The sequence below is a fragment of the Camelus dromedarius genome, chromosome 3, assembly GCF_036321535.1.
Source record: "Camelus dromedarius isolate mCamDro1 chromosome 3, mCamDro1.pat, whole genome shotgun sequence".
NCBI classification, from domain to species: domain Eukaryota; kingdom Metazoa; phylum Chordata; class Mammalia; order Artiodactyla; family Camelidae; genus Camelus; species Camelus dromedarius.
Genome location: NC_087438.1, coordinates 29,174,512 through 29,195,489, shown reverse-complemented (window position 1 = coordinate 29,195,489; position 20,978 = coordinate 29,174,512). Strand labels below are relative to the sequence as shown.

General features: G+C 35.8%; 1 protein-coding gene across 2 annotated transcripts in view; it reads left to right on the top strand.

Annotated features, from left to right (window-relative positions):
- OXCT1 (3-oxoacid CoA-transferase 1) overlaps nt 1–20,978 on the top strand; it is a 120,977-nt gene that overhangs the window by 75,895 nt on the left and 24,104 nt on the right. For both annotated transcript variants that reach the window (XM_031444495.2, XM_011000782.3), the window contains one exon: nt 19,322–19,411. In XM_031444495.2, coding sequence (XP_031300355.1) covers nt 19,322–19,411 — 90 coding nt within the window. The remainder of the gene's footprint in view (nt 1–19,321; nt 19,412–20,978) is intronic.

Here is a 20,978-nt window from a genome sequence, read left to right as displayed (position 1 = left end):
GTATTTATTGTCATTTAATCCTTATAACTCCGTGAGTTAGCTATAACAAGCCCTGTTATAGACGAAGAGACTTAGGCCAAGAGAGTTAACTATTCAAGTTTACATACGTAGCAAGTGAGGAAATGGGGATTTGATCACAGTATCCTTTGTTTTGCTGTTTTTGCATTCTGCCACAAGGTTCTTTTGGGGTGTATGTAACTAATGCCTTTCATGATGGAAGCAAAACTACCAGCAAAATAAATATCTTTACAGCATTTCTGAAAACTTGATAAAGAAAGTATTGGTTGGGTTAATGTTTAATGCAACTAGAAGGATACATGCTTTTATGTACAATGCTAATTCAAAATGCGGGCTTTGGAAGGTGCTGGATTGACCGTTTGCATGTTCTTTCTTCTTAAAATCTTACCATATTTTTAAGCTCTCACTCATTCTAAAGTCTCCACTGCCTAATCACATATAATTAACATAAATCCCATGTATGAAATTTTTTTGTTTACCCATTTTGTTTTTATAATCTACCAACTGAAGAGTTCTTTGGAAGAGTTCATGTCCTCTAGGACTTTTATAATTTTAGCTTTTAATATTTCTTGAGTGGGAAACACTGAAACATAACTGTAGAAATATGGGAATCACTGTAAAGGGGAGTCCTAAAGAGGCTTTAAAAAAGATTAAAATTAAGATCGGAAAGAAACAATAGCAAATTCATTGGCAAGTCAGCTCACTCAGCCTAGATCCCCACCAATGTTAATCTTTTAGGTAAGCAAAAGGACATGAGAATGTGGAATAGACTATTCTTTCTGGGGTATCTCAATTTTCAGTGATCTTAAAGAGATTTTGTCTTTTGATTGCTACCTGAGTCTGTGTTTGCTTTGGAAAGGAAATATTTTCCTTCTTGCTGTGTTGCATATGATGTGTTTGTGAATACCCGCTTAGTTCTAAGAACTTTAACTATTCACTAGAACTCGGATGTATTCAAACCAGAGACTGAAAGACCGAACGGTGAGCTAGACACCTGATTGATTCCAAGCTGTGGTGCTACTTGACCTCCTGGCAGCTCTGTGAGAATTTGACCATATGCACTCCACCTTCTCTGGTGTTGAAAGGCAGGCTTCTATTCATGAAATGGGAATTTGGTCTTTTTTATTAAAGTCAGTGTGTGTGTCTCTCTCTCTCTGGCCCTCCCTCCCTCTCCCGTTCTCTCTATGGAGAGAATGAGCAATGAATGAGTTTGATATTTTCAGTTATTACCCTCTGGCTAATGATGTATTTGTATTACTGCCCCAGCCCCTTCTCACTAAAAAGCCCACTTAAAAGAAGGGGCGGAAACACTAAAAATGATCCATGAGGTCTCCTAGAAACCCATTATTAGTAATTTCATAAATAATCGTGCTTCTGATACAACTTAGCAGGGAATGAAGCCAAAGGGCTGAAGACAGTGTGACCCTGCAGCTAAAGGCTAAAGAATCTTGAAGAGTAAATTTTATTAAATGACTGAATTTAACATTTCCAGTTGGTGAAAGCTTTATTTCTTGCTTCTTTGGTTTAGAGACAATTTTTGATCAGCACTTCTATTATTAAAGAAGTTTTATTAGAGGAAATGTCAAATGTGTACAAAATTGGAATAGCAAAATGCATCTATTCAGCGTAGGCAGTTACGCATTCAGGGCCAGTCTTGTTTCATTTATACCCCTGTTCACCTTTCCCACCTCCCTGGATTATTTTAAGGCAAATACCACACATCGTATCAGTCTATCCATAAAATATTTTAGCATTACCTCTGAAAGATAAGGATTCCTTTTTAATCAACCACAATTCTGTTATTCTGTTAATGGTAAGGAATTAAGGATACAATTCCTTAATATCATCCACCCACACGGCACCCTCATTTTACTGATGGAGAACCTATATTCAAAGAAATGAGGTGACTTGACCCAGGTGACAAAACTAATTAGTAGCTAAGCCAATACTGGAACTTATCACTCTTGTCTCCCAGTCTTACAGGGACGCTACTTCTGCTATATGAAGAAGAGATTACTTTTGAAATATAATATCCCATATAGAAAAAAAACCCTCCATTTTTCTTCCGGCTACACTTAGGGGCAGCTCTGTGTCTCTGTGAAGCCACTTAACCTTCTAGACATCAGCTCTTTTATTTTTTAAATGAGATGAATGGGATAGGTTTTAGTTAAAAAAAATTATTAGGGCATTTTCCTTATTTTTTTTTTCTTTGTATTAGGTGTAGTATTAAGCACTTTTTTAGTTTTTATCAATATTTTGAGCTAGATATTTCATTTCAGTTCCTAAATGTTCATTGCTAATATAAAGGAAAACAAACTATTGGTTATTGTATGTTTATCATGTCTATTACTTTCATTAAAATTTTTATTAGCTGTCATAATTCTTTTAGAATTCTATTATTCTACACAATTCTTTTATCTGCAAATAATAAATTTTTCTTTTCTAAAATGCATGCCACTTGATTTGTTTTCTTTACTTAACGTAATATTCAAAACCAATATTAGTAAGTGGTAGTGATTAAGGGCTTTCTTGATTTCAGTGCAAATTCATTTAGAATTTTAACTTTTAATTCTATGCTTGCTGTTTGTATTTCTAATAAATATCCGTTATACTGTTCTACAAGTTTCCTTTTGCTTATAGTGTTTAAATTTAATGGCTGTTGAATTTTATCTAGTATCTTTTTAATCTGTTGATTTAACCATACCATGCTTCACCTTTAATTTGTTAATGTCATTTTTAAAGAATTGATGGATTTTGAATCATTGCTACTCTGCTAATACAAACAATCAGTTTTTACCAATATGCAAGAAATTTTTTTTGCTTATTGGTCACTCAAATTTTGTGACCTTTCTTGTGGCAATTTTGTTAATATATATTTTGCTAGAAAGCATTCATTTCTTTTGTATTTTCAAATTTATTGTTCCAAAACAACATGTAATATTTTTGCATAATTTATTTAATATCTTTAAAAACTTGACTATACCTACTTTTTATTCCTAATTCTGTAGATGTTCATTTTCTCTCTTCTCTTTTAATCAGGCTTGGAATAAGCCTGTCTTATTAATTATTTTAAAATTAAGTTTAAGAAATATATAATTTACTAATTTTATCCTTTTTATTATTTATCCTCTGTTTTTTGTCATGCTAGTTACTAGATTTATAAATTGAATACTTAATTTTTAGTCTTTCTTTTTAATAATAAAAACATTTAGGGCTCTCCATTTTTTAGTATAATTTTAATTGTATACTATAAACTTTGATGTAAAGTTTGTATTTTTTTAACTTTTTTTATTGAGTTATAGTCATTTTACAATGTTGTGTCAAAATCCAGTGTAGAGCACAATTTTTCAGTTATACATGAATGTACATATATTCATTGTCACATTGTTTTTTCACTGTGAGCTACCACAAGATCTTGTATATATTTCCCTGTCTATACAGTATAATCTTGTTTATCTGTTCTACATTTTGAAATCCCAGTCTGTCCCTTCCCATCCCCCGCCCCCTTGGCAACCACAAGTTTGTATTCTATGTCTATGAGTCTGTTTCTGTTTTGTATTTATGTTTTGTTTTGTTTTGTTTTTTAGATTCCACATATGAGTGATCTCATATGGTATTTTTCTTCCTCTTTCTGGCTTACTTCTCTTAGAATGACATTCTCCAGGAACATCCATGTTACTTAAAGTTTGTATTTTTAATTAATTTCTAGGTGGTTTGTAATTTCAGTTTTGATCTTATTTTTGATTTAATAATTTTTTAGAAGAAATTTTTTTTTCCTTCAAAGATTTAGGGGAGTTATTAGTCATATTTTTGGAATTTATTAGGTTTTTTGGATGGCCAAGTACATGATTCATTTTTCTAAATTTTACTTGGAAACAAGATAATTTTATATTAAATTTAGCTTATTGCTTGTTATGGTCAATTCCTTTATTTATTAGTCCTTAGGGACAGTTGAAAGCAAGTAAGAGTACAATTTAAGACCTGAATTCTAGTTTTGGCTTTGCTACTAACAAATTGTGACCTTATACAAATTACTTTCTCTCCTTTGGTCTAATCTAATGCTGTCCAAAAATCTTGCTGTGATGATGGAAATATTATGTATGCACTTTTCACAATACGATGGCACTAGTAACATGTGGCTTTTGAGCACTTGAAATGCAGCTAGTATGAATGAATAACTGAGTTTTCAATTTTACTTAATTTGAATTTAGATAGCCCCATGTGTCTAGTCTACTTTACTGCACAGTGCAGATATAAGCTATTAAAGTCTTTGGACTCAATAAATCCTAAGGGAACTCAACTCTAAAATTTTGTTTTAACCTTCAAGCTGTAGATTTACACATTTCTGAATATACTGTGATATAGTGGGAAGCTTGAATACTTAGAAAAGTAAATAGTTGAGAGCTGGTAAACTTTCAAATTTTTCATACCCAGTTTAAGCTTCTAACAATTATGAGACCTAAAATCATCTGCATTTAATAATTGAGCCTTTGGGATTTAAAGGTTATGAAAACAGAAAGTTATACTGAGGGTTAACTTCTAAAAGTCAGCCCTAAGGTAAAAAATTACATTATTCAGATTACTCTTGGGTGTGTTTTACTTCTTTGTTAAAGGCTGGGAAACCCGTAAAATCTATCACATATTCTTTTCCTGTATGGCATTGAATCAAAAAGAAATCAAAACTGAAATTATAAATTACCTAGAAATTAATGCAAATAAGAACTTTATGTCAAAGCTTTTTGGAATACCATTAATTGAGAGCCATAAATGCTTTTATTATTTGCAGATATTGTGCATTGACCCTTCTGGCTTGCTTGCATTCTTCTCCAGTATAATGCATATGATGTGTCAGTGTTTTAGGACTTCATCATCTGATCATATTAGCACTGGGATGTGTGTTGGTCAGATCTTTAGGATCAGTGCTAAATCAGATCCTGGTTATTGGTGTTAAGAACCAGACAGAGTAGTTGGCTTCCATTTGGGCAGGGGTGGAGGGACGGTCATATGATAGGACAACATGTATCTTTAAACCCTAGAGTTATCTTGGTAAATTTACATTATGAGAGGCATACGGGATTGAGACTGGGTGAATATGTTTTCCATCTCCCATCTTATCCTTTTTCTAGACCTTCACTGTATAAATAGAATGCCAGGCAAAACCATTAGCATTTTACACTTAAGCTTTCTCTCTCCTTTCTTTTCCCTCCTCAGTGAGTATAATGAAATCTTCCTAAGTAAAAGGCAGATAGAATTTTTGAACTTTCTTGTACCCAATAAATTCAGCATTGCCTGTCTTATCACTTAGTAACTCAAGTAGATCATTGGCGTATTTGTAATAATACTTTATTTACAGAGAATTGTTAGAGAATAAGATATTCCATTTATATAATTTTTTTCAGATTATCCAAATTTAGCTGTATAAGTACCAATTTCTAAATATAATTTTGGATGGAAAACAAGATTACCAGTCTTGTTACAACTGTGCATAAAAAGAGTAAATATGTTTTGCACAGAAGCCTGACACAGAGTCCTTTGAGGGAGGCTCAAAAACTTTAACTTGAGTACATGAGATTTTGACATGTTTTAGCCTCTCTTTATCTGTTTTGTATAGTTATAGATTATAGTTACAGCCTTGAACATTAACAGTATCGGATAAGAGAATTTCTGATTGGTGAGTTGTTACTATGACTTGGGTCTTATCTTTTGTTTTTGGAACCACCACCTTCTGGTAGAGATCATGCACTTATTATCAGGTAATAAAGGGCCAAAGAAGTGCACATTAGAATGAATAAAAATTAGCATACCATATAAATAATCAGACCCTGAAAAGCTAATCCACAAACAATATAGAACTAGCTGCCTTAAAAAAACGCAACATTTTTCTTACTGCCAGAATGTTATGAAAAGTAACTTATTACTCTGGCAGTTAGAAGCTTCATCAGCTAACATTTTCCATCCTGAATGTGACTTCTGCTCATAATCATGTAATTTTTAGGCAATTTAATTTTCGTAAGTCATGGCTTTCAGGTTGGTGAAAGATGTATGGTTTGTTTATAAGCACATTTGGAAAGTAATATAATTTTAGCCCTAAAGGATCTGACTGTATTTTTAGAAGTTGTCTAAACTAAAACTACATAGGGCATCTCTAGGCTTGCTGTCTGCCTTTTAACTAGATTAATTAGCACCATCCAACAGATTAGGAACAATAAGAAAGAAAAATTGTGCAATAAGCGCAGCGTAATGGACATTTTAAAATAGGAAGCATCTTCTAGGGGGGTTCAATTACCTCTTTCTGGAAGTTAGGGGAAGACTCCGATTCTTTTTCTGACTTGTTCCTTAACTTCAAGTAATTTAACTTTTCTTTGCTGTCTTTTCTCTTTTGTATAAAGGAAAGCTTAAATTTTATCTACTTACTTTCTGCAAATATTGCTTAGATAATCAGGAATTAGCTTCGTAAAATTGTGTTTATTAAAAGGTGCTCAGTACGAAGAAAGTAAGCCATAACAAGAAAAATGAAATAGTAGCAAAAAGTAGAAATGTTACATGTTATAGAACAAAGATCCAGTCTGTATTCCTAATTTTTTCAAACTTGTAATAATATGATTGTGGAACATCGAAAGGTCCTCATTACTATGTTTTAATTTTTTTTTTTTTTGAGAAGTGCTCTATTGGAAGTCTGAGCTGTCTAACATCAGGACAGGCTTATCAAAATAGTAACGACCTGGATGGCAAAGTTTATTTATTGGGAAAAGTAAAACAAAGCAAAGGAAATCAGCAACAAAATGAAAAGGCAACCTGCCAAATAGGAGAAATTATTTGTGAATCATGTATTTACTAAAATACATAAGGACTTCATACACTTAGTAAAAAGAAAAAAAGTAATTTAAAAATGAATGGAAGATTTTAATAGACATTTTTCCAAAGAACACATGCAGATGGCCAACAGTTCGTGAAAAGATGCTCAACATCATTAATCATTAGGGAAATTCAAATTAACCATAATGAATTATCACCTCATACCTGTTAGAATGGCTGTTATAAAAAAGACAAGAAATAAGTGTTGGTGAAGATATGGAGAAAAGGGAACCCTTACTCGCTATTGATGTGAATGTAAATTCGTGCTGCTGCAACTGTGGAAAATGATATGGAAGTCCTCTCCAAAATTAAAAATAGAGCCGCCATATGAATTGATACTTCTACTTCTGGGTATTTATCTGAGGAAAACAAATACAATAACTTGAAAAGATATATGCACCTCTGTGTTCATTGTGGTATTATTTACACTAGCCAAGATATGGGAGCAACCTAAGTGTCCATCTGTGAATGAATGGGTAAAGAAGATGTGGCATATATGTACAATGGAATATTACTCAGCCATGAAAAGAATGAAATCTTACCATTTATGACAACATGGATAGACCTCTAAGGCATTGTGCTAAGTGAAATAAGTCAGACCGAGAAAGACAAATGCCATCTGATCTCTCTTACATGTAGACTCTAAAAACAAAAACCAAAAAAACCAAGCTTGTAGATATAGAGAATAGTTTGTTGGTTGCCAGAGGTTGTGCAAGGGAGGTATGAGAAATGGGTGAAGGTTGTCAAAAAGTAAAAAGAAAAAGAAAATTAAAAGAAAAACAACAACAAAAAAACAAAATCGAAGAAAATCCCATATATGGAGTTCTTAGATCTTTCTTATTCTTTATCCAGATACTAACTTGTGACTTTCTGTCATGCTAGTGTATTCTGTATTGGAATAAAGTTCACTTACCACAAGAAAACAGACCATAGCTTTTACAGAAATGGAAAGATATGCTCCTGGATTAGAAGAATTAGTATTGTTAAAATACAGATTTAATGTGATTGCTATCAAATTACTCATGACATTTTTCACAGAACTAGAACAAATAATCCTAAAGTTATATAGAATCACAAAAGACCCAGAATTATAAAAGCAATACTGAGGAAAAAGAACAAAGCTGGAGGCATAACCCTTCCAGACTTCAGTCAATATTACAAAGCTATAGTAATCAAAACAGCATGGTATTGGAAAAAAGCAGACATATGGATCAATGGAACAGAATAGAGAGCCCAGAAATAAACCCACAAACCTGTGGTCAATTAGTCTTCAACAAAGGAGGCAAGAATATACAATGGAGAAAAGACAGTTTCTTCAGCAAGTGATGTTGGGAAAACTGAACAGCCACATGTAAATAAATGAAGTTAGAACACTCTCTCACACCATACATAAAAATAAACACAAAATGGCTGAAAGACTTAAATATAAGACAAAACACCATAAATCTCCTAGAAAAGAACATAGGCAAAACATTTTCTGACATAAATCTTAGCAATGTTCTCCCGGAGCAGTCTACCACGGCAATAGAAATAGGAGCAAAAATAAACAAATTGGACCTAATTAAACTTACAAGCTTTTGCACAGCAAAGGAAACCATAAGCAAAACAAAATGACAACCTACGGACTGGAAGAAAATATTTGTAAATGAGGCAACTGACAAAGGTTTAATTTCCGGAATATATAAACAGCTCATAGAGCTTAATACCAAAAAAACAAACAACCCAGTCCAAAAATGGGCAGAAGACCTAAACAAGCAATTCTCCAATGAAGACATACAAATGGCCAATAGGCACATGAAAAAATGCTCAATGTTGCTAATTATCAGAGAAATGCAAATCAAAGCTACAATGAGGTATCACCTCATACCAGTCAGAATGGCCATCATTCAAAAGTCCACAAACGATAAATGCTGGAGAGGGTGTGGAGAAAAGGGAACCCTCCTACACTGTTGGTAGTAATATATTTTGGTGCAGCCATAGTGGAAAACAATATGGAGATTCCTCAAAAAACTAAAAATAGACTTACCATAGGATCCAGCAATCCCACTCCTGGGCGTATATCCAGAGGGAGCTCTAGTTCGAAAGAATACATACACCTCATTGTTCATAGCAATAAGCTAAAAGTTATTAGGAGAGGCCCTCACAGAGGAACATCTGAGAACTAATCTGTTTTATTTCAATTTTAATGAAAAAAAAAAAAACAACACAAGAACAAGCCACATAGTGAATTAAAAAAAAAAAAAACTTTCTATTTTGGAAAATTTTTAAATTTGCAGAAAAGTTGCAGAGACAAGACAAAGACTTCATATTCCCCTCACCCGATTTCCCTCATTATCATCATCTTATATTACTGTGGTACATTTGTCAAAACCAAAAAGCCCACATTAGTACATCACTGTTAGGGAGGGGGGTGTTTAATTATCTTTTTTTTAAAACTATAGTAAGAATACCTAACATGAGATTATGCTCTTAACAATACAGTATTAACTGTAGCCACTATGTCACATAGCAGATTTGTAGAACCTACCAGGTATAACTGAAACTTTATAACCATGAACAACTCTGGATTTCCCACTTCCCCTGTAAGTGGAGTCATGCAGTTATTTGTCTTTCTGTGACTGGCTTATTTTATTTCACTTGGTATAGTATCCTCAAGGTTCACCCACATTGTCACATATGGCAGGATTTCCTTCTTGAGGGCTGAATAATATTCTATTGTGTGTATATTTTCTTTATCCATTTATTTGCCAATGGACATTTTGGTTGTTTCTATATCTTGGCTATTGTGAATAATACTTCAGTGACCATGGCATATCAAAAAATAAGCTAAGGTTTATATGTTTATATTTCTGCCTCTTCTGACTTTTGTATTTTGCTCCAAAAGAATATCTTTTATTTTTTCATTCTGCTCATGGTATTTTGATTTCTACATTATCTAGATAGATCTTCACCAAAAGGCTTTTTTTTTGTTGTTACTTTTCTGTAAAGGCACTTCACTTTTCATTTTCAGTCCTAGCACTGCCTTTCTCCCTCTGTCTCTCCCTCCCTCTCTCTCTCTCTGTGTCTCTCCTCTCATTCTTCCTCCCCCCTTCTTTCTCTTTCTCTGACCACTCCCCACCCTGCCCCGTGCCGCCGCCAAGTCTAAGAGCTTGCTCTGGCACACTTGACTTGAAAAGACAAGAAGATAGAAACTAATGGTTCCTCAATTTTCCTAGTTACATATCTTTCAGAAATAAATAATGTAATGGCAAATTCCCCAAAGTAATTCTTTAACCTGTTTCAGTGTTTGAAAAAGTTCTTGGTTTCCACTTTATTCTCCCCAGTTTGAGGAGGAGCCATTTTACCTCCCATGCACTTTCAGTTTTAGGGTCTACATGGAGAAATCGTGTCCTTGATTTCTGAAACCATCTGATGCCTGTGATGCTAGGACCCTCCCACAGTGGCATGGCTCCTTAGCATTCTGTGTTGCTCCCAGGAGTGGGTCATTCTCACAGCGATAATACGCTTCTCCCACTCAGGGCTCATACCGGTCCCAGAATCTGAATCTCTGTGGAGTTGACCATGGTTCTCCTATTCCTAAAAGTGGGGTATGCTTTCTGAGCAAACCAGAGGTAACAACTGTCTTCACATGTGAGAGGCACTGGGTACCCATTTTATAGATTAGGACTTGCACAAGAAAAAATTAAAAGACTCTAGCATCGACCAAAGGGTTATCAATTCACCATGAATGTTCTTAGCTATTAACTTGCAGTAGATGCTTAGCAGTCAGTAAACTGTGTCATCAGCTCAATCTAGAGGACGCTTTGGGAATAAACAGAGTACTTATTAATTTGGCAGAGGGTCAAAATGGTTTCCTATTCTTTCACCTAGCCCTCTAGCTTGCTTAATAGAGCACCTATACTTAGTATACATAGCATTCTCTTTCACAATTGCTCTTAAGTGTGTGTGTATGTTATTTTTTAAACTTTTGAATTATCTTCTACATTATTTTTTGATCTTTTCTACTGTGGATAAAAACACTGGTAATGATTTTGATGTATTCCTTAATAATGTTCTTTCAGTCACTGTGTCTCTCTCTCTCTGAAAATTCCATCCAGCTGTCAGAGATGGCAGTGTAATTATAATAATTCTGTAATTGTGCTCTTTAGAGCTCTGCAGACAACGGAGGAGGTGTGGGCCAGTGTGCTTCTGCCCGTGGTTCTAGTGCTCAGACCCCTACCTCCTTCATGCCAACCAATCCACACCCCCTTCGAAGAATTAGAAAAGAAAATTTTTGAGAAAGACTGTTTCCTGTTTCCAAAAGAAACGTTAATAATTTCATATTCCCTGTGAGTGAGTTGTTGAGGGATATTGATATATTTTAGTACATGTAGACACATAAAAATGATTAACTGTTATCCTTCTGTTTGTATTTTAGCTGTCATTTTTGTCGTGATTATCTAGAGATTTCCTAAAAAAAAAAAATGAATTTTTAAAAAATTCTGTGTGATGGTAAATGGGATCTGTGTTCCCACCATTAGAACATCAGTTTGAACCAACTGTATGAAATTCCTGTGTCTTTAGGTCACACATGGTCACATGGGGGCAGTTTCATATGATTCGAATACATTTTTCTCAGTGACCCAATGGAAGGTAGAGGTTGTTAGTGCAGAACATAACTTGCCCTTGGATTTTTCACATTGTACTTACTCTGTTTCTGGATACTGTACACGGCTAGGAGCACCAGTGCTTAGTTGTGTTTGATAAAGTCAATTAAATAAGTTATTTGTGCTGTGATAATACGTAACCATGTTAAATAAAAGCACTTATAACTGTCCTGGCACGCTTTCTCAGACTCCATGGATGTCTTCTGTAGGAGGCCTGATAAAACAAGGTGAACTCACCTAGCCAGGTTATTTGATGTTTGTTTTCATCTCTGCAGAATTATGAATAGACTCTATGAAAACTGAAACTACAGCCTCAAAACAGAGCTAAGAATAACACAGTTTTTCTCTTGCTGTCTGTTTAATTAGTCCAGCAAACAGAGAAGCATGTCAGTCTGTCTGACCTTGTGCAAAGAAGTTAACCTACCCAAAGTGACTTATTCATAACCAAAAAAAACCAGTCACACATTGACTGGACCTTAGGAAAAGAAAATATGAAAACTTTATGCTTTTAACTATGCACTTAATAAATGCTTGTTAATTTCCCATACAAAAGTGAAGTTAATAATGTACAATCAATTTTATGCTCTGGGATTTTTTTTGTTTACTTGGAGTGGCGAGGTTTCTAAAATGAATTATGGGGACGCTATTGAATGGTATTTATACTTTTACAAAAAGAGAATCAGTGTAGTTAATAGCTAGGAACAAGACATTTTTCCTATTTGACATTAACTGATTTCTTTAGCGCACAGGTACTGATTAATCAGAATAGATGTAATCGATCAGAACACATGGCAGTCATAGCTGGATAGAGCTACGTCTTGGAGGCTTGCTATTGTGTTTTAAATTGCTAGATGGTGGTGGTGGGTAGGGTGGGAGGGTTGGTTAGAGGGAGGATAGGATGCCTCTCATGAGGAAGAATTTCAGTTAAAAGTACCTGTATGGCCTTGTCACTACTTGCCAGTGGAATATCAGCTGCGATCCTGATGCAGGTCACATGGCAGGTTTTACAGTGGGGACAAACAGGGATGCTGTGAGAGCACCTGAGAGAGGTCCCTAATCTAATCTGGTTGATGGGGTGGCGCAGAGGTATGCAGGTGCTTCCTGGGAGAGGTTGTCATGATTTGATATGTAAAAGTTGAGCTGGAGTACACTTGATAGAGTGAGGGTGGAACCTTAGAGCCTAGTGTGAAGCCTTAGAGCACATGCTGCAGACGAGCAACTCACATAGAAATGGGAACCGGGGTTTGAGGAAGTGAGGAGAGTCAAGGCTAGGTCATCACAGACTTTGTATGCCAGACTGAGGGAGGTGCTTGGACTTTATCCCTAAGCACTGGGGAGTGGGTGAAAAGTTTTAAGCAGAGGAATGACATAAAATGTTCATTTTAGGGAAATTACTTTTGTGGGTGTGGGTTGGAAAGATATGAGAGGGACAGGGCTGGACACATTTTGACTACTAGGGATGTTATTACAGCACTCTAGGAAGAAGTCATAGGATCTTAACCAGGGTGAGGAAAGGTCAAATTCAAGACATTGGGGAAATCAGAGTTCTTCATGATTGAATGACTCACTGACTGTACATAGATAATGAAGGAGAGGCAGGAGATAAGGAAGTTCATGATTTGGGCCTTGAGTGGTTGGTTGGCCGCTAGCTGAAACAGGAAATTGGTAGGCAGATGAAATTTGCCTTGGTAAAGATGCTTAATTTGCTTTGCACCATGCTGAGTTGAGGCATGAATGATTAACGTAATATAATAGAAGTTTTTGTTTCTCACTCACATGGAACCAAAATGAGTATCCTTGATAGGCAGACAGCTGTCTTCTGTGCAGTTAATTCAGGGATTGAGATTCCTCCCATCCTGTGGTTCCATTATTTTCAACATGTAGTTTGAAGAAAGGGGAAGAATGTGAAACATTGTTCTTGGAAGGTTTTATGGTCCAGCCCTGATATTATTATTATTATATATCACTTTAACCCCATTCCATTGGTCAGCACTTATTCTTGTGACTAACCGTAACTTCACAGAAGGCTGGAAAATGTAGTCTGTGTGCCCAGGAACAAGAGGAGCTAAAGGATGCTTTAGGAAGAAGCCTGAGAGCCTCAAGGTAGCAGGCACTGTACCATGGAAGCCCGTGAGTGTAGAGAGCTTCAAGAAGTTGGTAGAACACAGTGTAAAATGTAGTAGAAAGGTCCAGGGATGTAGTAAAGGAAACCCACAAAGTGTCTACTGAATCAAATGATTAAATATTAGAGATTGGATTGAGTAGTTCTCAGTTCAGGGGGATGGTCAAGGCAGAAACCAGACTAAAATGTCTTGAAGAATCTGCAGAGAGGAGCTATAGAAAGGGGGAGGGTGGAGGAACTGGAGCAAGGGGGTGATTGATGAAACAAGATCTCCGAGAGAACAGGAACAAGAGAGCTTACTAAAATGAAATTTTGAGTTTATTCAAGTACTGCTTTTTTGAGGCACTTTCTTTTTAGTCTATATTATGATGATAACTGATATTTGTTACAAGCAATTTTGTTAACTTACTTAGCAATAGATACTATCAGTATATTTCTAGTTACGTATTAATTGGCTTACATAATCAACGTACCTGTCCTGGCAAATACAATTTATCTTTGAAAGGAAAAGCACATTTTTCTTGGTTTTGAATACAAAATATAACAGAAAAGAGAAAAAGTCTGCTGTACCTTTGTTATAGCTTAGTTTTTTGCTAAACTAAGGCAAATTGTAAATCTTTTATAACCTCTCTCTTTGTGTTTAAACCAATGTCAATATTATGTTTTTTACTTTCCCTCTCTCCTGCTCTTCAGCTGGGAACATGGTCAGAGGCCCTTTTCTTTCCTAGAGCATTTTTTAATAATGGGGAAGTGAGACAGAAATAAAGAGGCTTACATTTGGATTGTGGTGGGTACTTACTGTTCTGGTGTTTAATATTGAACAAGCCCTAGTTTTATTAATAAATCACTCCACAGCTATCTTTCCCTTTTTCTTCCAGTTGATTCACATTTTCCAGTGGGGCAGATAGCATTAGTTTAAAATGCTTTAAAAATTGTTTCTACAGATTGTACATTGTTTCTCTCTTAAGAGCAAAATATTTAGAAGTAACAAATCTGCAAATAAGCCATTGCTATTTATATGCTAATGATAAAGGTGAGGGCAAGGATTATTTTCAGTATGTTTTATATTTTACTTTACATGGCATTTCACAGAACTGTTCAAATGTATTCATTTTATCACCAAAGGTTACATTTAAAACTTGAATTACTATGTCTTTGGGAGTCTAATATTTGTACTTTGATGCATTGAGGTTTTTTAATGTTATTGCATTATTAACAGAATTTCTTTCACTTTCTTTAAAATTCCTATGTTAAGAAATAGGATCAAGGTAAATAAAACATATTTAAAATGTTGATTTTGGTTTAAATATATTTTCTAGAAATAAGGTAGATAATCATACTCATCTTTTATTCCTAATACCTACCTTGGTTTCTGCTTTCTAATAGACCCTGTATATATTTGTGAATGGAGAATACCACTTGAGTGGGTATCTTTTTTAAAAAGTTTTGCAACTGTCATGATAGAGCATGCAACATTCTAGTTTATTTTGTTGCAGTATTCTTTCTGTACTTGATATCAGAGTCAGTCCTTAACTGCAAAAAAGATGAGTTGGCTGTGAAATGAGTATCCAGCAATCATTTCTCCATTATCTAGGTAGAATACATTTCAGAACGAAAGTTGCCCCATTCAAGAAGTGTATGTTTGCTGATGAGATTTTAAAGAAAGCCACACATTGTGTCACCCTGGCCCAGTGCTTCAATCATGCCCAGAATCTCTTCTTCATTACAGGCCTATTTTTCTCCAAGTGTCACTTTCCCTCTTGCCATTTATTTAAAGGTATATTTTTAGCTCCTTAATAGCTCTGTTTTATCAGCTTTTTGTTTTGTATGTTGAATAAGACTTTGGATTTGGGGCAGGGAGATGAAGATGGAGGTGAGATCTGTATCTCATTTCTATAAAATGTCAAGCATGTATTGGACATTTGGATAGAGAGGTAAATTACAGTGCCTAGCACAATATCTGACATAGTCACCTCCTTCAAGGAACGGTAGTATAATATTTCCTTAAAAGGCCTGCTCAGCCCCCCCTCCCATTGCATATCTGTAACAGTTCTAATTCTGTACAGAATTCTGTCCCTTCCTTTGAACTCATTGGGGCACCATATCATTGTATTTGTCATACTAGCTGCTGTAACAAATAAGCCCCCTCAATTTCAGTGATTTAGCACCCTGTATGTTTTTCCTTCGTATTGAACGGTGCAGTACGTTTCTGAGTTAGTAGGCTCTGCCACATCTGGTCCTTTTAGGGACCAGGCTGCGGGAATCTGTGAGATCACCTTGGATGTTAGTGTCCAGATTGCAGAAGGCAAAGGAGAATGAAGAATTACACGTGAGGCATTTTTATGGGCCAGAACTTGAGAACCACAGGTATCACCTTCCTCTCTTCCATTGTCTAGAACTCAGGCACATGGCTACCGTAACTACAGCAAAGAACTGGGAAATGCCAGTAGTTGGGACCCATCAGAATGCCTGCTAAGCTGAGTGGAAAGGATGAATTTTCCACTTGCTTCAGAGAGTATGTCTTCTATAGCCCTGTTTATTTCTACTGATATAGATAGAATAAATTGCCTTCCCTTAGTAATTATGTTTCAGACATCACTTGGGGATTGAAATGGAAGGAAATATTTTATTTTCTTTGTCTAATACAATGAACTTACTTTAAAAGACAAAAACCAAATATTGGAAGATTTTCCTGTTAACCTGCTAGGAATGCTTTTTATTAGGAGATACTGCTGCTTTCTTTCCTATCTGGCAAACTTCCTTTGTGAAACTCTTCCTCTGTGAAATCCCCAGAGCCTCTTCCTCTCATTCCTGCCTCCCCAGACACAGCTAGCCGTTGCATCCTCAGTGTTCTGCTGGAGCTGGAACACACCTATGTTAGTTGAAAGCATTTGTACACTCATTCATCCAAGCAGCTATAGTGAAAAGAAAAAGAAGAAGAAAGACAACAATGCAAAAAAGAAAAGGAAAAAGTTGAAAAACACTGTGATAGAATTACTTACCGAATAGTGCAAGGACACAGGGAAACAACACTTAGCTCTACCTCGGGGATGAGGGAGGGGTGGGGAATGCTGCTTTTAGAGGGAGGAAGTTTGGTTCAAGTCTCTAGTTACTCATGGATGCTTTATGTGGAAAAGTTTATGTGGAAAAGAAGCCTGTCTTGATAATCTCTAATTCCAGTACCCAGTACAATACCAGGCTCATGTTAGACAGCCAGTAAACTGAATTGACTGAAAACATAAGTCAATAAATTTATAAACTTTATTCACTCCACACTGTTTATAAATTATCTCATCCATTCTCTTCACAACAGCTTTATGACAGGGCAAATATTCTTATTCCTGGTTTATGGATAAAGAGCCTAAATTAAGAGAGATTTGGTGTTTTGCTAATGTCACACAGGGGGTTAACAAAATTAGATCTCTAATCTTGTGTATTTTTCACTCTTGGGAACAAATATTTAACTATCAAAATAGTGCTTTGAAATGTGTAGCATGTGCTTTGAGGACAAGACATTAAACCACTTGAATCTCTTTGAGTGATGAAGGCTGTTCATTTTCACTGAGTCCAGGGATAAAGTTCATTTTAACAGAAACAAAGAGTCGGTTCTTCCAAAATGTTTTATAGCTCTTTATACTCCTGCCAGCGCAGTGTTTTGTACCCAGCTGGTGCCCTGTAAATATTTCTTAAATAACTGATGATGATTTAAAATATGTCAATCAGATTCACCTAAAATGGACAAGCTTCCTGTTAGAGGCTGTTGTCAGCTTTTGCCTGTAATCATTGTGACACATGGGACAAAATTTGCCTTTGGTATATGCTAATTCAAGGATTTTTTTTTTTAATTCAAGGAATTTTTAACAGGCTTGCTTGGTTTCTTTCTTTCTTTCTTTCTTTCTTTCTTTCTTTCTTTCTTTCTTTCTTTCTTTCTTTCTTTCTTTCTTCCTTCCTTCCTTCCTTCCTTCCTTCCTTCCTTCCTTCCTTCCTTTCTTCCTTTCTTCCTTTCTTTCTTTCTTTCTCTCTTTCTCTCTTTCTCTCTTTCTCTCTTTCTCTCTTTCTTTCTTTCTTTCTTTCTTTTTTTTTTTCTTTCTTTTTGGCTTCCTCATTCTTCTGGCACTTAAATTCTTAGTCTGCCCAAGGACACTGTGGAAGCTGAGACTGGCTGGATGTTCTTACCACAGCAGGTTGAGACATTCTAAAATAGCCTAGCTTCAGTGTCTTTTGATGCTTTAAAAATCTCTAACTTCCTTAGTATTGGAGTTTATGATAGACATTCATTGCTTCCATCGTTAACTTGTCCATATTTTGTACCATAAACTATCAGTATTAAGAAATATTTCTCTACAGAAATATTATGACAAGGTGCCTAACTTATTAAAATTGCAGAAAACTAAGGATGAATATATGGCTTATAGAACTATAAAATTATTCCACATGGATATTCTGTTGCAGTGCCAACTTCATATCTAAAGACAGACTCATTTTGTACCTTCCACTCCTTTTTGCTGCCCTTCTCCCCCAACTCTTTCCCCCCAGCAATTGCCAGCTGCTTTCCATGTCGTTTAGTGGTAGGCTCCAAACCATGAAGATGTATATCCTGACCACTTGCTCCTTTCTTTCATACTGCCCATCTAATTCATGTTTGTGCGGTGTTGCACTGACCTCTAAAATGTTTCTGAAATCAGGGTTTTAAAGCCAGATATGAGTGCATTGCTAATCTCCTTATGAAATTATGGGAGAGGAGCTAAGAGCCCTGTAAGACTTTACAGTCAAATCATCGAGAAGACTTGGATTAAAAAATAAATTAAATTTTCAGGAGTTTTCAATGTCAAAAACCTTTCTCTTCAGTCTACTTGACTAAGGATTTATTTCATCATCTCTGGACACACTTGCTTTTTCCAAAACTCTGTAACCAGGAGACAGACTAGACAGAAGGAATTATTCAGAGTGCATGGCACATAGAAGTTGGTTGGTCCATGTTTAATGAATGAGGAGATGGACAGATGAACAAAAATAGAATGGTATTGCTGAGAGGATCCTGAACTCTGCTTCTATTTTCTGTCTTTGCTTAACAGAAATACATTTTTTATTTTGGTTTATTTTTCTAAAAGCAAGATAAATGCCAAGTTATAGAAAGACACGTGCACCTTTCATATTAGTCATTACTAGGGAAACACCATTAATGCCTTAGTTTATTACCTAATGGCATTTTAATCTGCAGGAAATCCAAGAGAGTGGTTTAGAAAGTGTCTGTGATTGAAGACTCAGTGGTGCCAATTACATGTTTAAAAAGGGAGAAATAGATGTCAGGGGTATGTAAATTTCAATCTCATATTATTGTAATGATTGTAATAATTGTGCCCAGAATTCTAGAAAGATTCTTAAGATTTTTTCTTATCCACTGATTGTCTTAATTCTAATAAATCATTGACAAAGTAACGTTAGCCACACTTAATAAATGTGACATTGTAATAATACTTATCCCAAACTTATCCTTCAACCATAGAATAATAGAACAACAGGATATTAAGGTCAGGAAGCTCAAGTGCTAAGCACTAAAGGTCAGTGAGTTTTTCTCATTAATTATTCCAGCAACTTCTTGCAAGTTGATTTTGGTCCACCACATACTAAAAAGATGAGAGATAGAGAATGACTTTATTTTCTGTTTCTGTTTTTGCAGAGGAAGATGGTGAAGGGAATGGGTGGTGCTATGGATCTGGTGTCCAGTGCCAAAACCAAAGTGGTGGTCACCATGGAGCATTCTGCCAAGGTAAGGAGGGCTGCTTTTGGAAACTCACTGTGCTGAAATCCTGTACACCAGGCCATGCAACCATGGTTTTTAGTTTTGTCTCTGGATCATTCAAGTTATATTTTAGAGAGAAAGGTTACAAATAAAGGCCGTTATTCATTATCATTCAGCTAAATGGTTGTTTAACTTCAAAGCAAACATCAGGGCGATCTTTGATCATTGCCTTGCATGTGCATTAAAAGTAAAAGCTATAATGTCTTCAAAAGCAGTGAAAAGATGTCAGGGCAGATGTGTTGATTCAGGTTTCAAGGAGAGTACAGTGGTTGCTGTCTCTGTGCAAAGTGAAAAACACAACAGAATATGGATTTTGAATAGCAGTTATTTTCAAATGGAAGTATGGCCACTTATCAAGGCTGTGGAGATGCCATTTTGAGAAGGTGTAGAAAACGATGGACTTGGTGATAGCAAGTGTCCTTATTCTGAAAAATAATGTACTTTTATTTTAACAAATTATTGAATGCCTGTTATGTGCTGGGCACTGCCTCGGATTTGGCAATGACCAAACCTAGACAAAAATCATAGACCTCATGGAGCTTACATTTGATGATGATGATAGTGGTGGTGTTGATGACGATATGATGATATGACGATACGGTGGCTTCCATTCACTGTGCTTCCTGTGCACCAGCAGTACCCTGAGCACTCTGTGTGCTTGTGTGTACAAGCCCATTGTACTTGGGTATTTTTTATGGTTCCAGAAACAGAGCTTCAGAGAAGTTAAGTAACTTGCCTCAGGTCACATAACTAGTGGAACAAAGATTAGACCTGCATATCTCTGACTCCACAGCCCAGTCTTCTAAATACAGAGCCATCAATATGATTTCCTTCCTTATTCCAGCGCCTTGTCTTTGAACCAGCTGAGCTTAATTGCCTTCCTGACCTGTATCCTTGGGCTTCTGGTGATTTGCAAACTTGATGTTGGGTGGCAGGTACCCTCTTCACTCTCTATACCCTTTGTCCATTCTCCTTTATAATTCTTAGTTTTGAAATAGAAGCTACCTGTTCTCACCTTGAGACCTGCTATTTTGAGTGGGAGTGGTAGTTCATTTGCCCTTTTGTGTTTAGTGATGCAGCCTTGTGGGAGAGTGTGAAGCTGTAAGATTTGCATGACTTGCTCCCCTGGGGAGTTCTGTCACAGAGGGATGTGTACCATGAAACAGTTTCATTGCGAAAACTGTAATAAATATGAAATTATCATAAATTGCTTTGTAAACAGTGAGAAGTGAGTAATGAAGCATAAATATGGAACAATAGAAATGAAACCAACACAGGTGACTTCTGAGAGATGCCTTTCAAGAGCATCCAAAATACTTCATTTCCAAGGCAAAAGGATGCCAACCATGCAAATCGAATCCAAATCTCTTCCGGAACATAATGCCTATTTGGAGAAAACTCTTTCTGAATTCCCTTTTGTTGTTACTTTAATGTTGACACATAGGCACCGAAGTCCGACTCATTTCAGATTATTTTAGTGCATTTGTTTTCAAAACATTGGGCCTGTATTTAGCAAATTCTCTCTCTCTCTCTC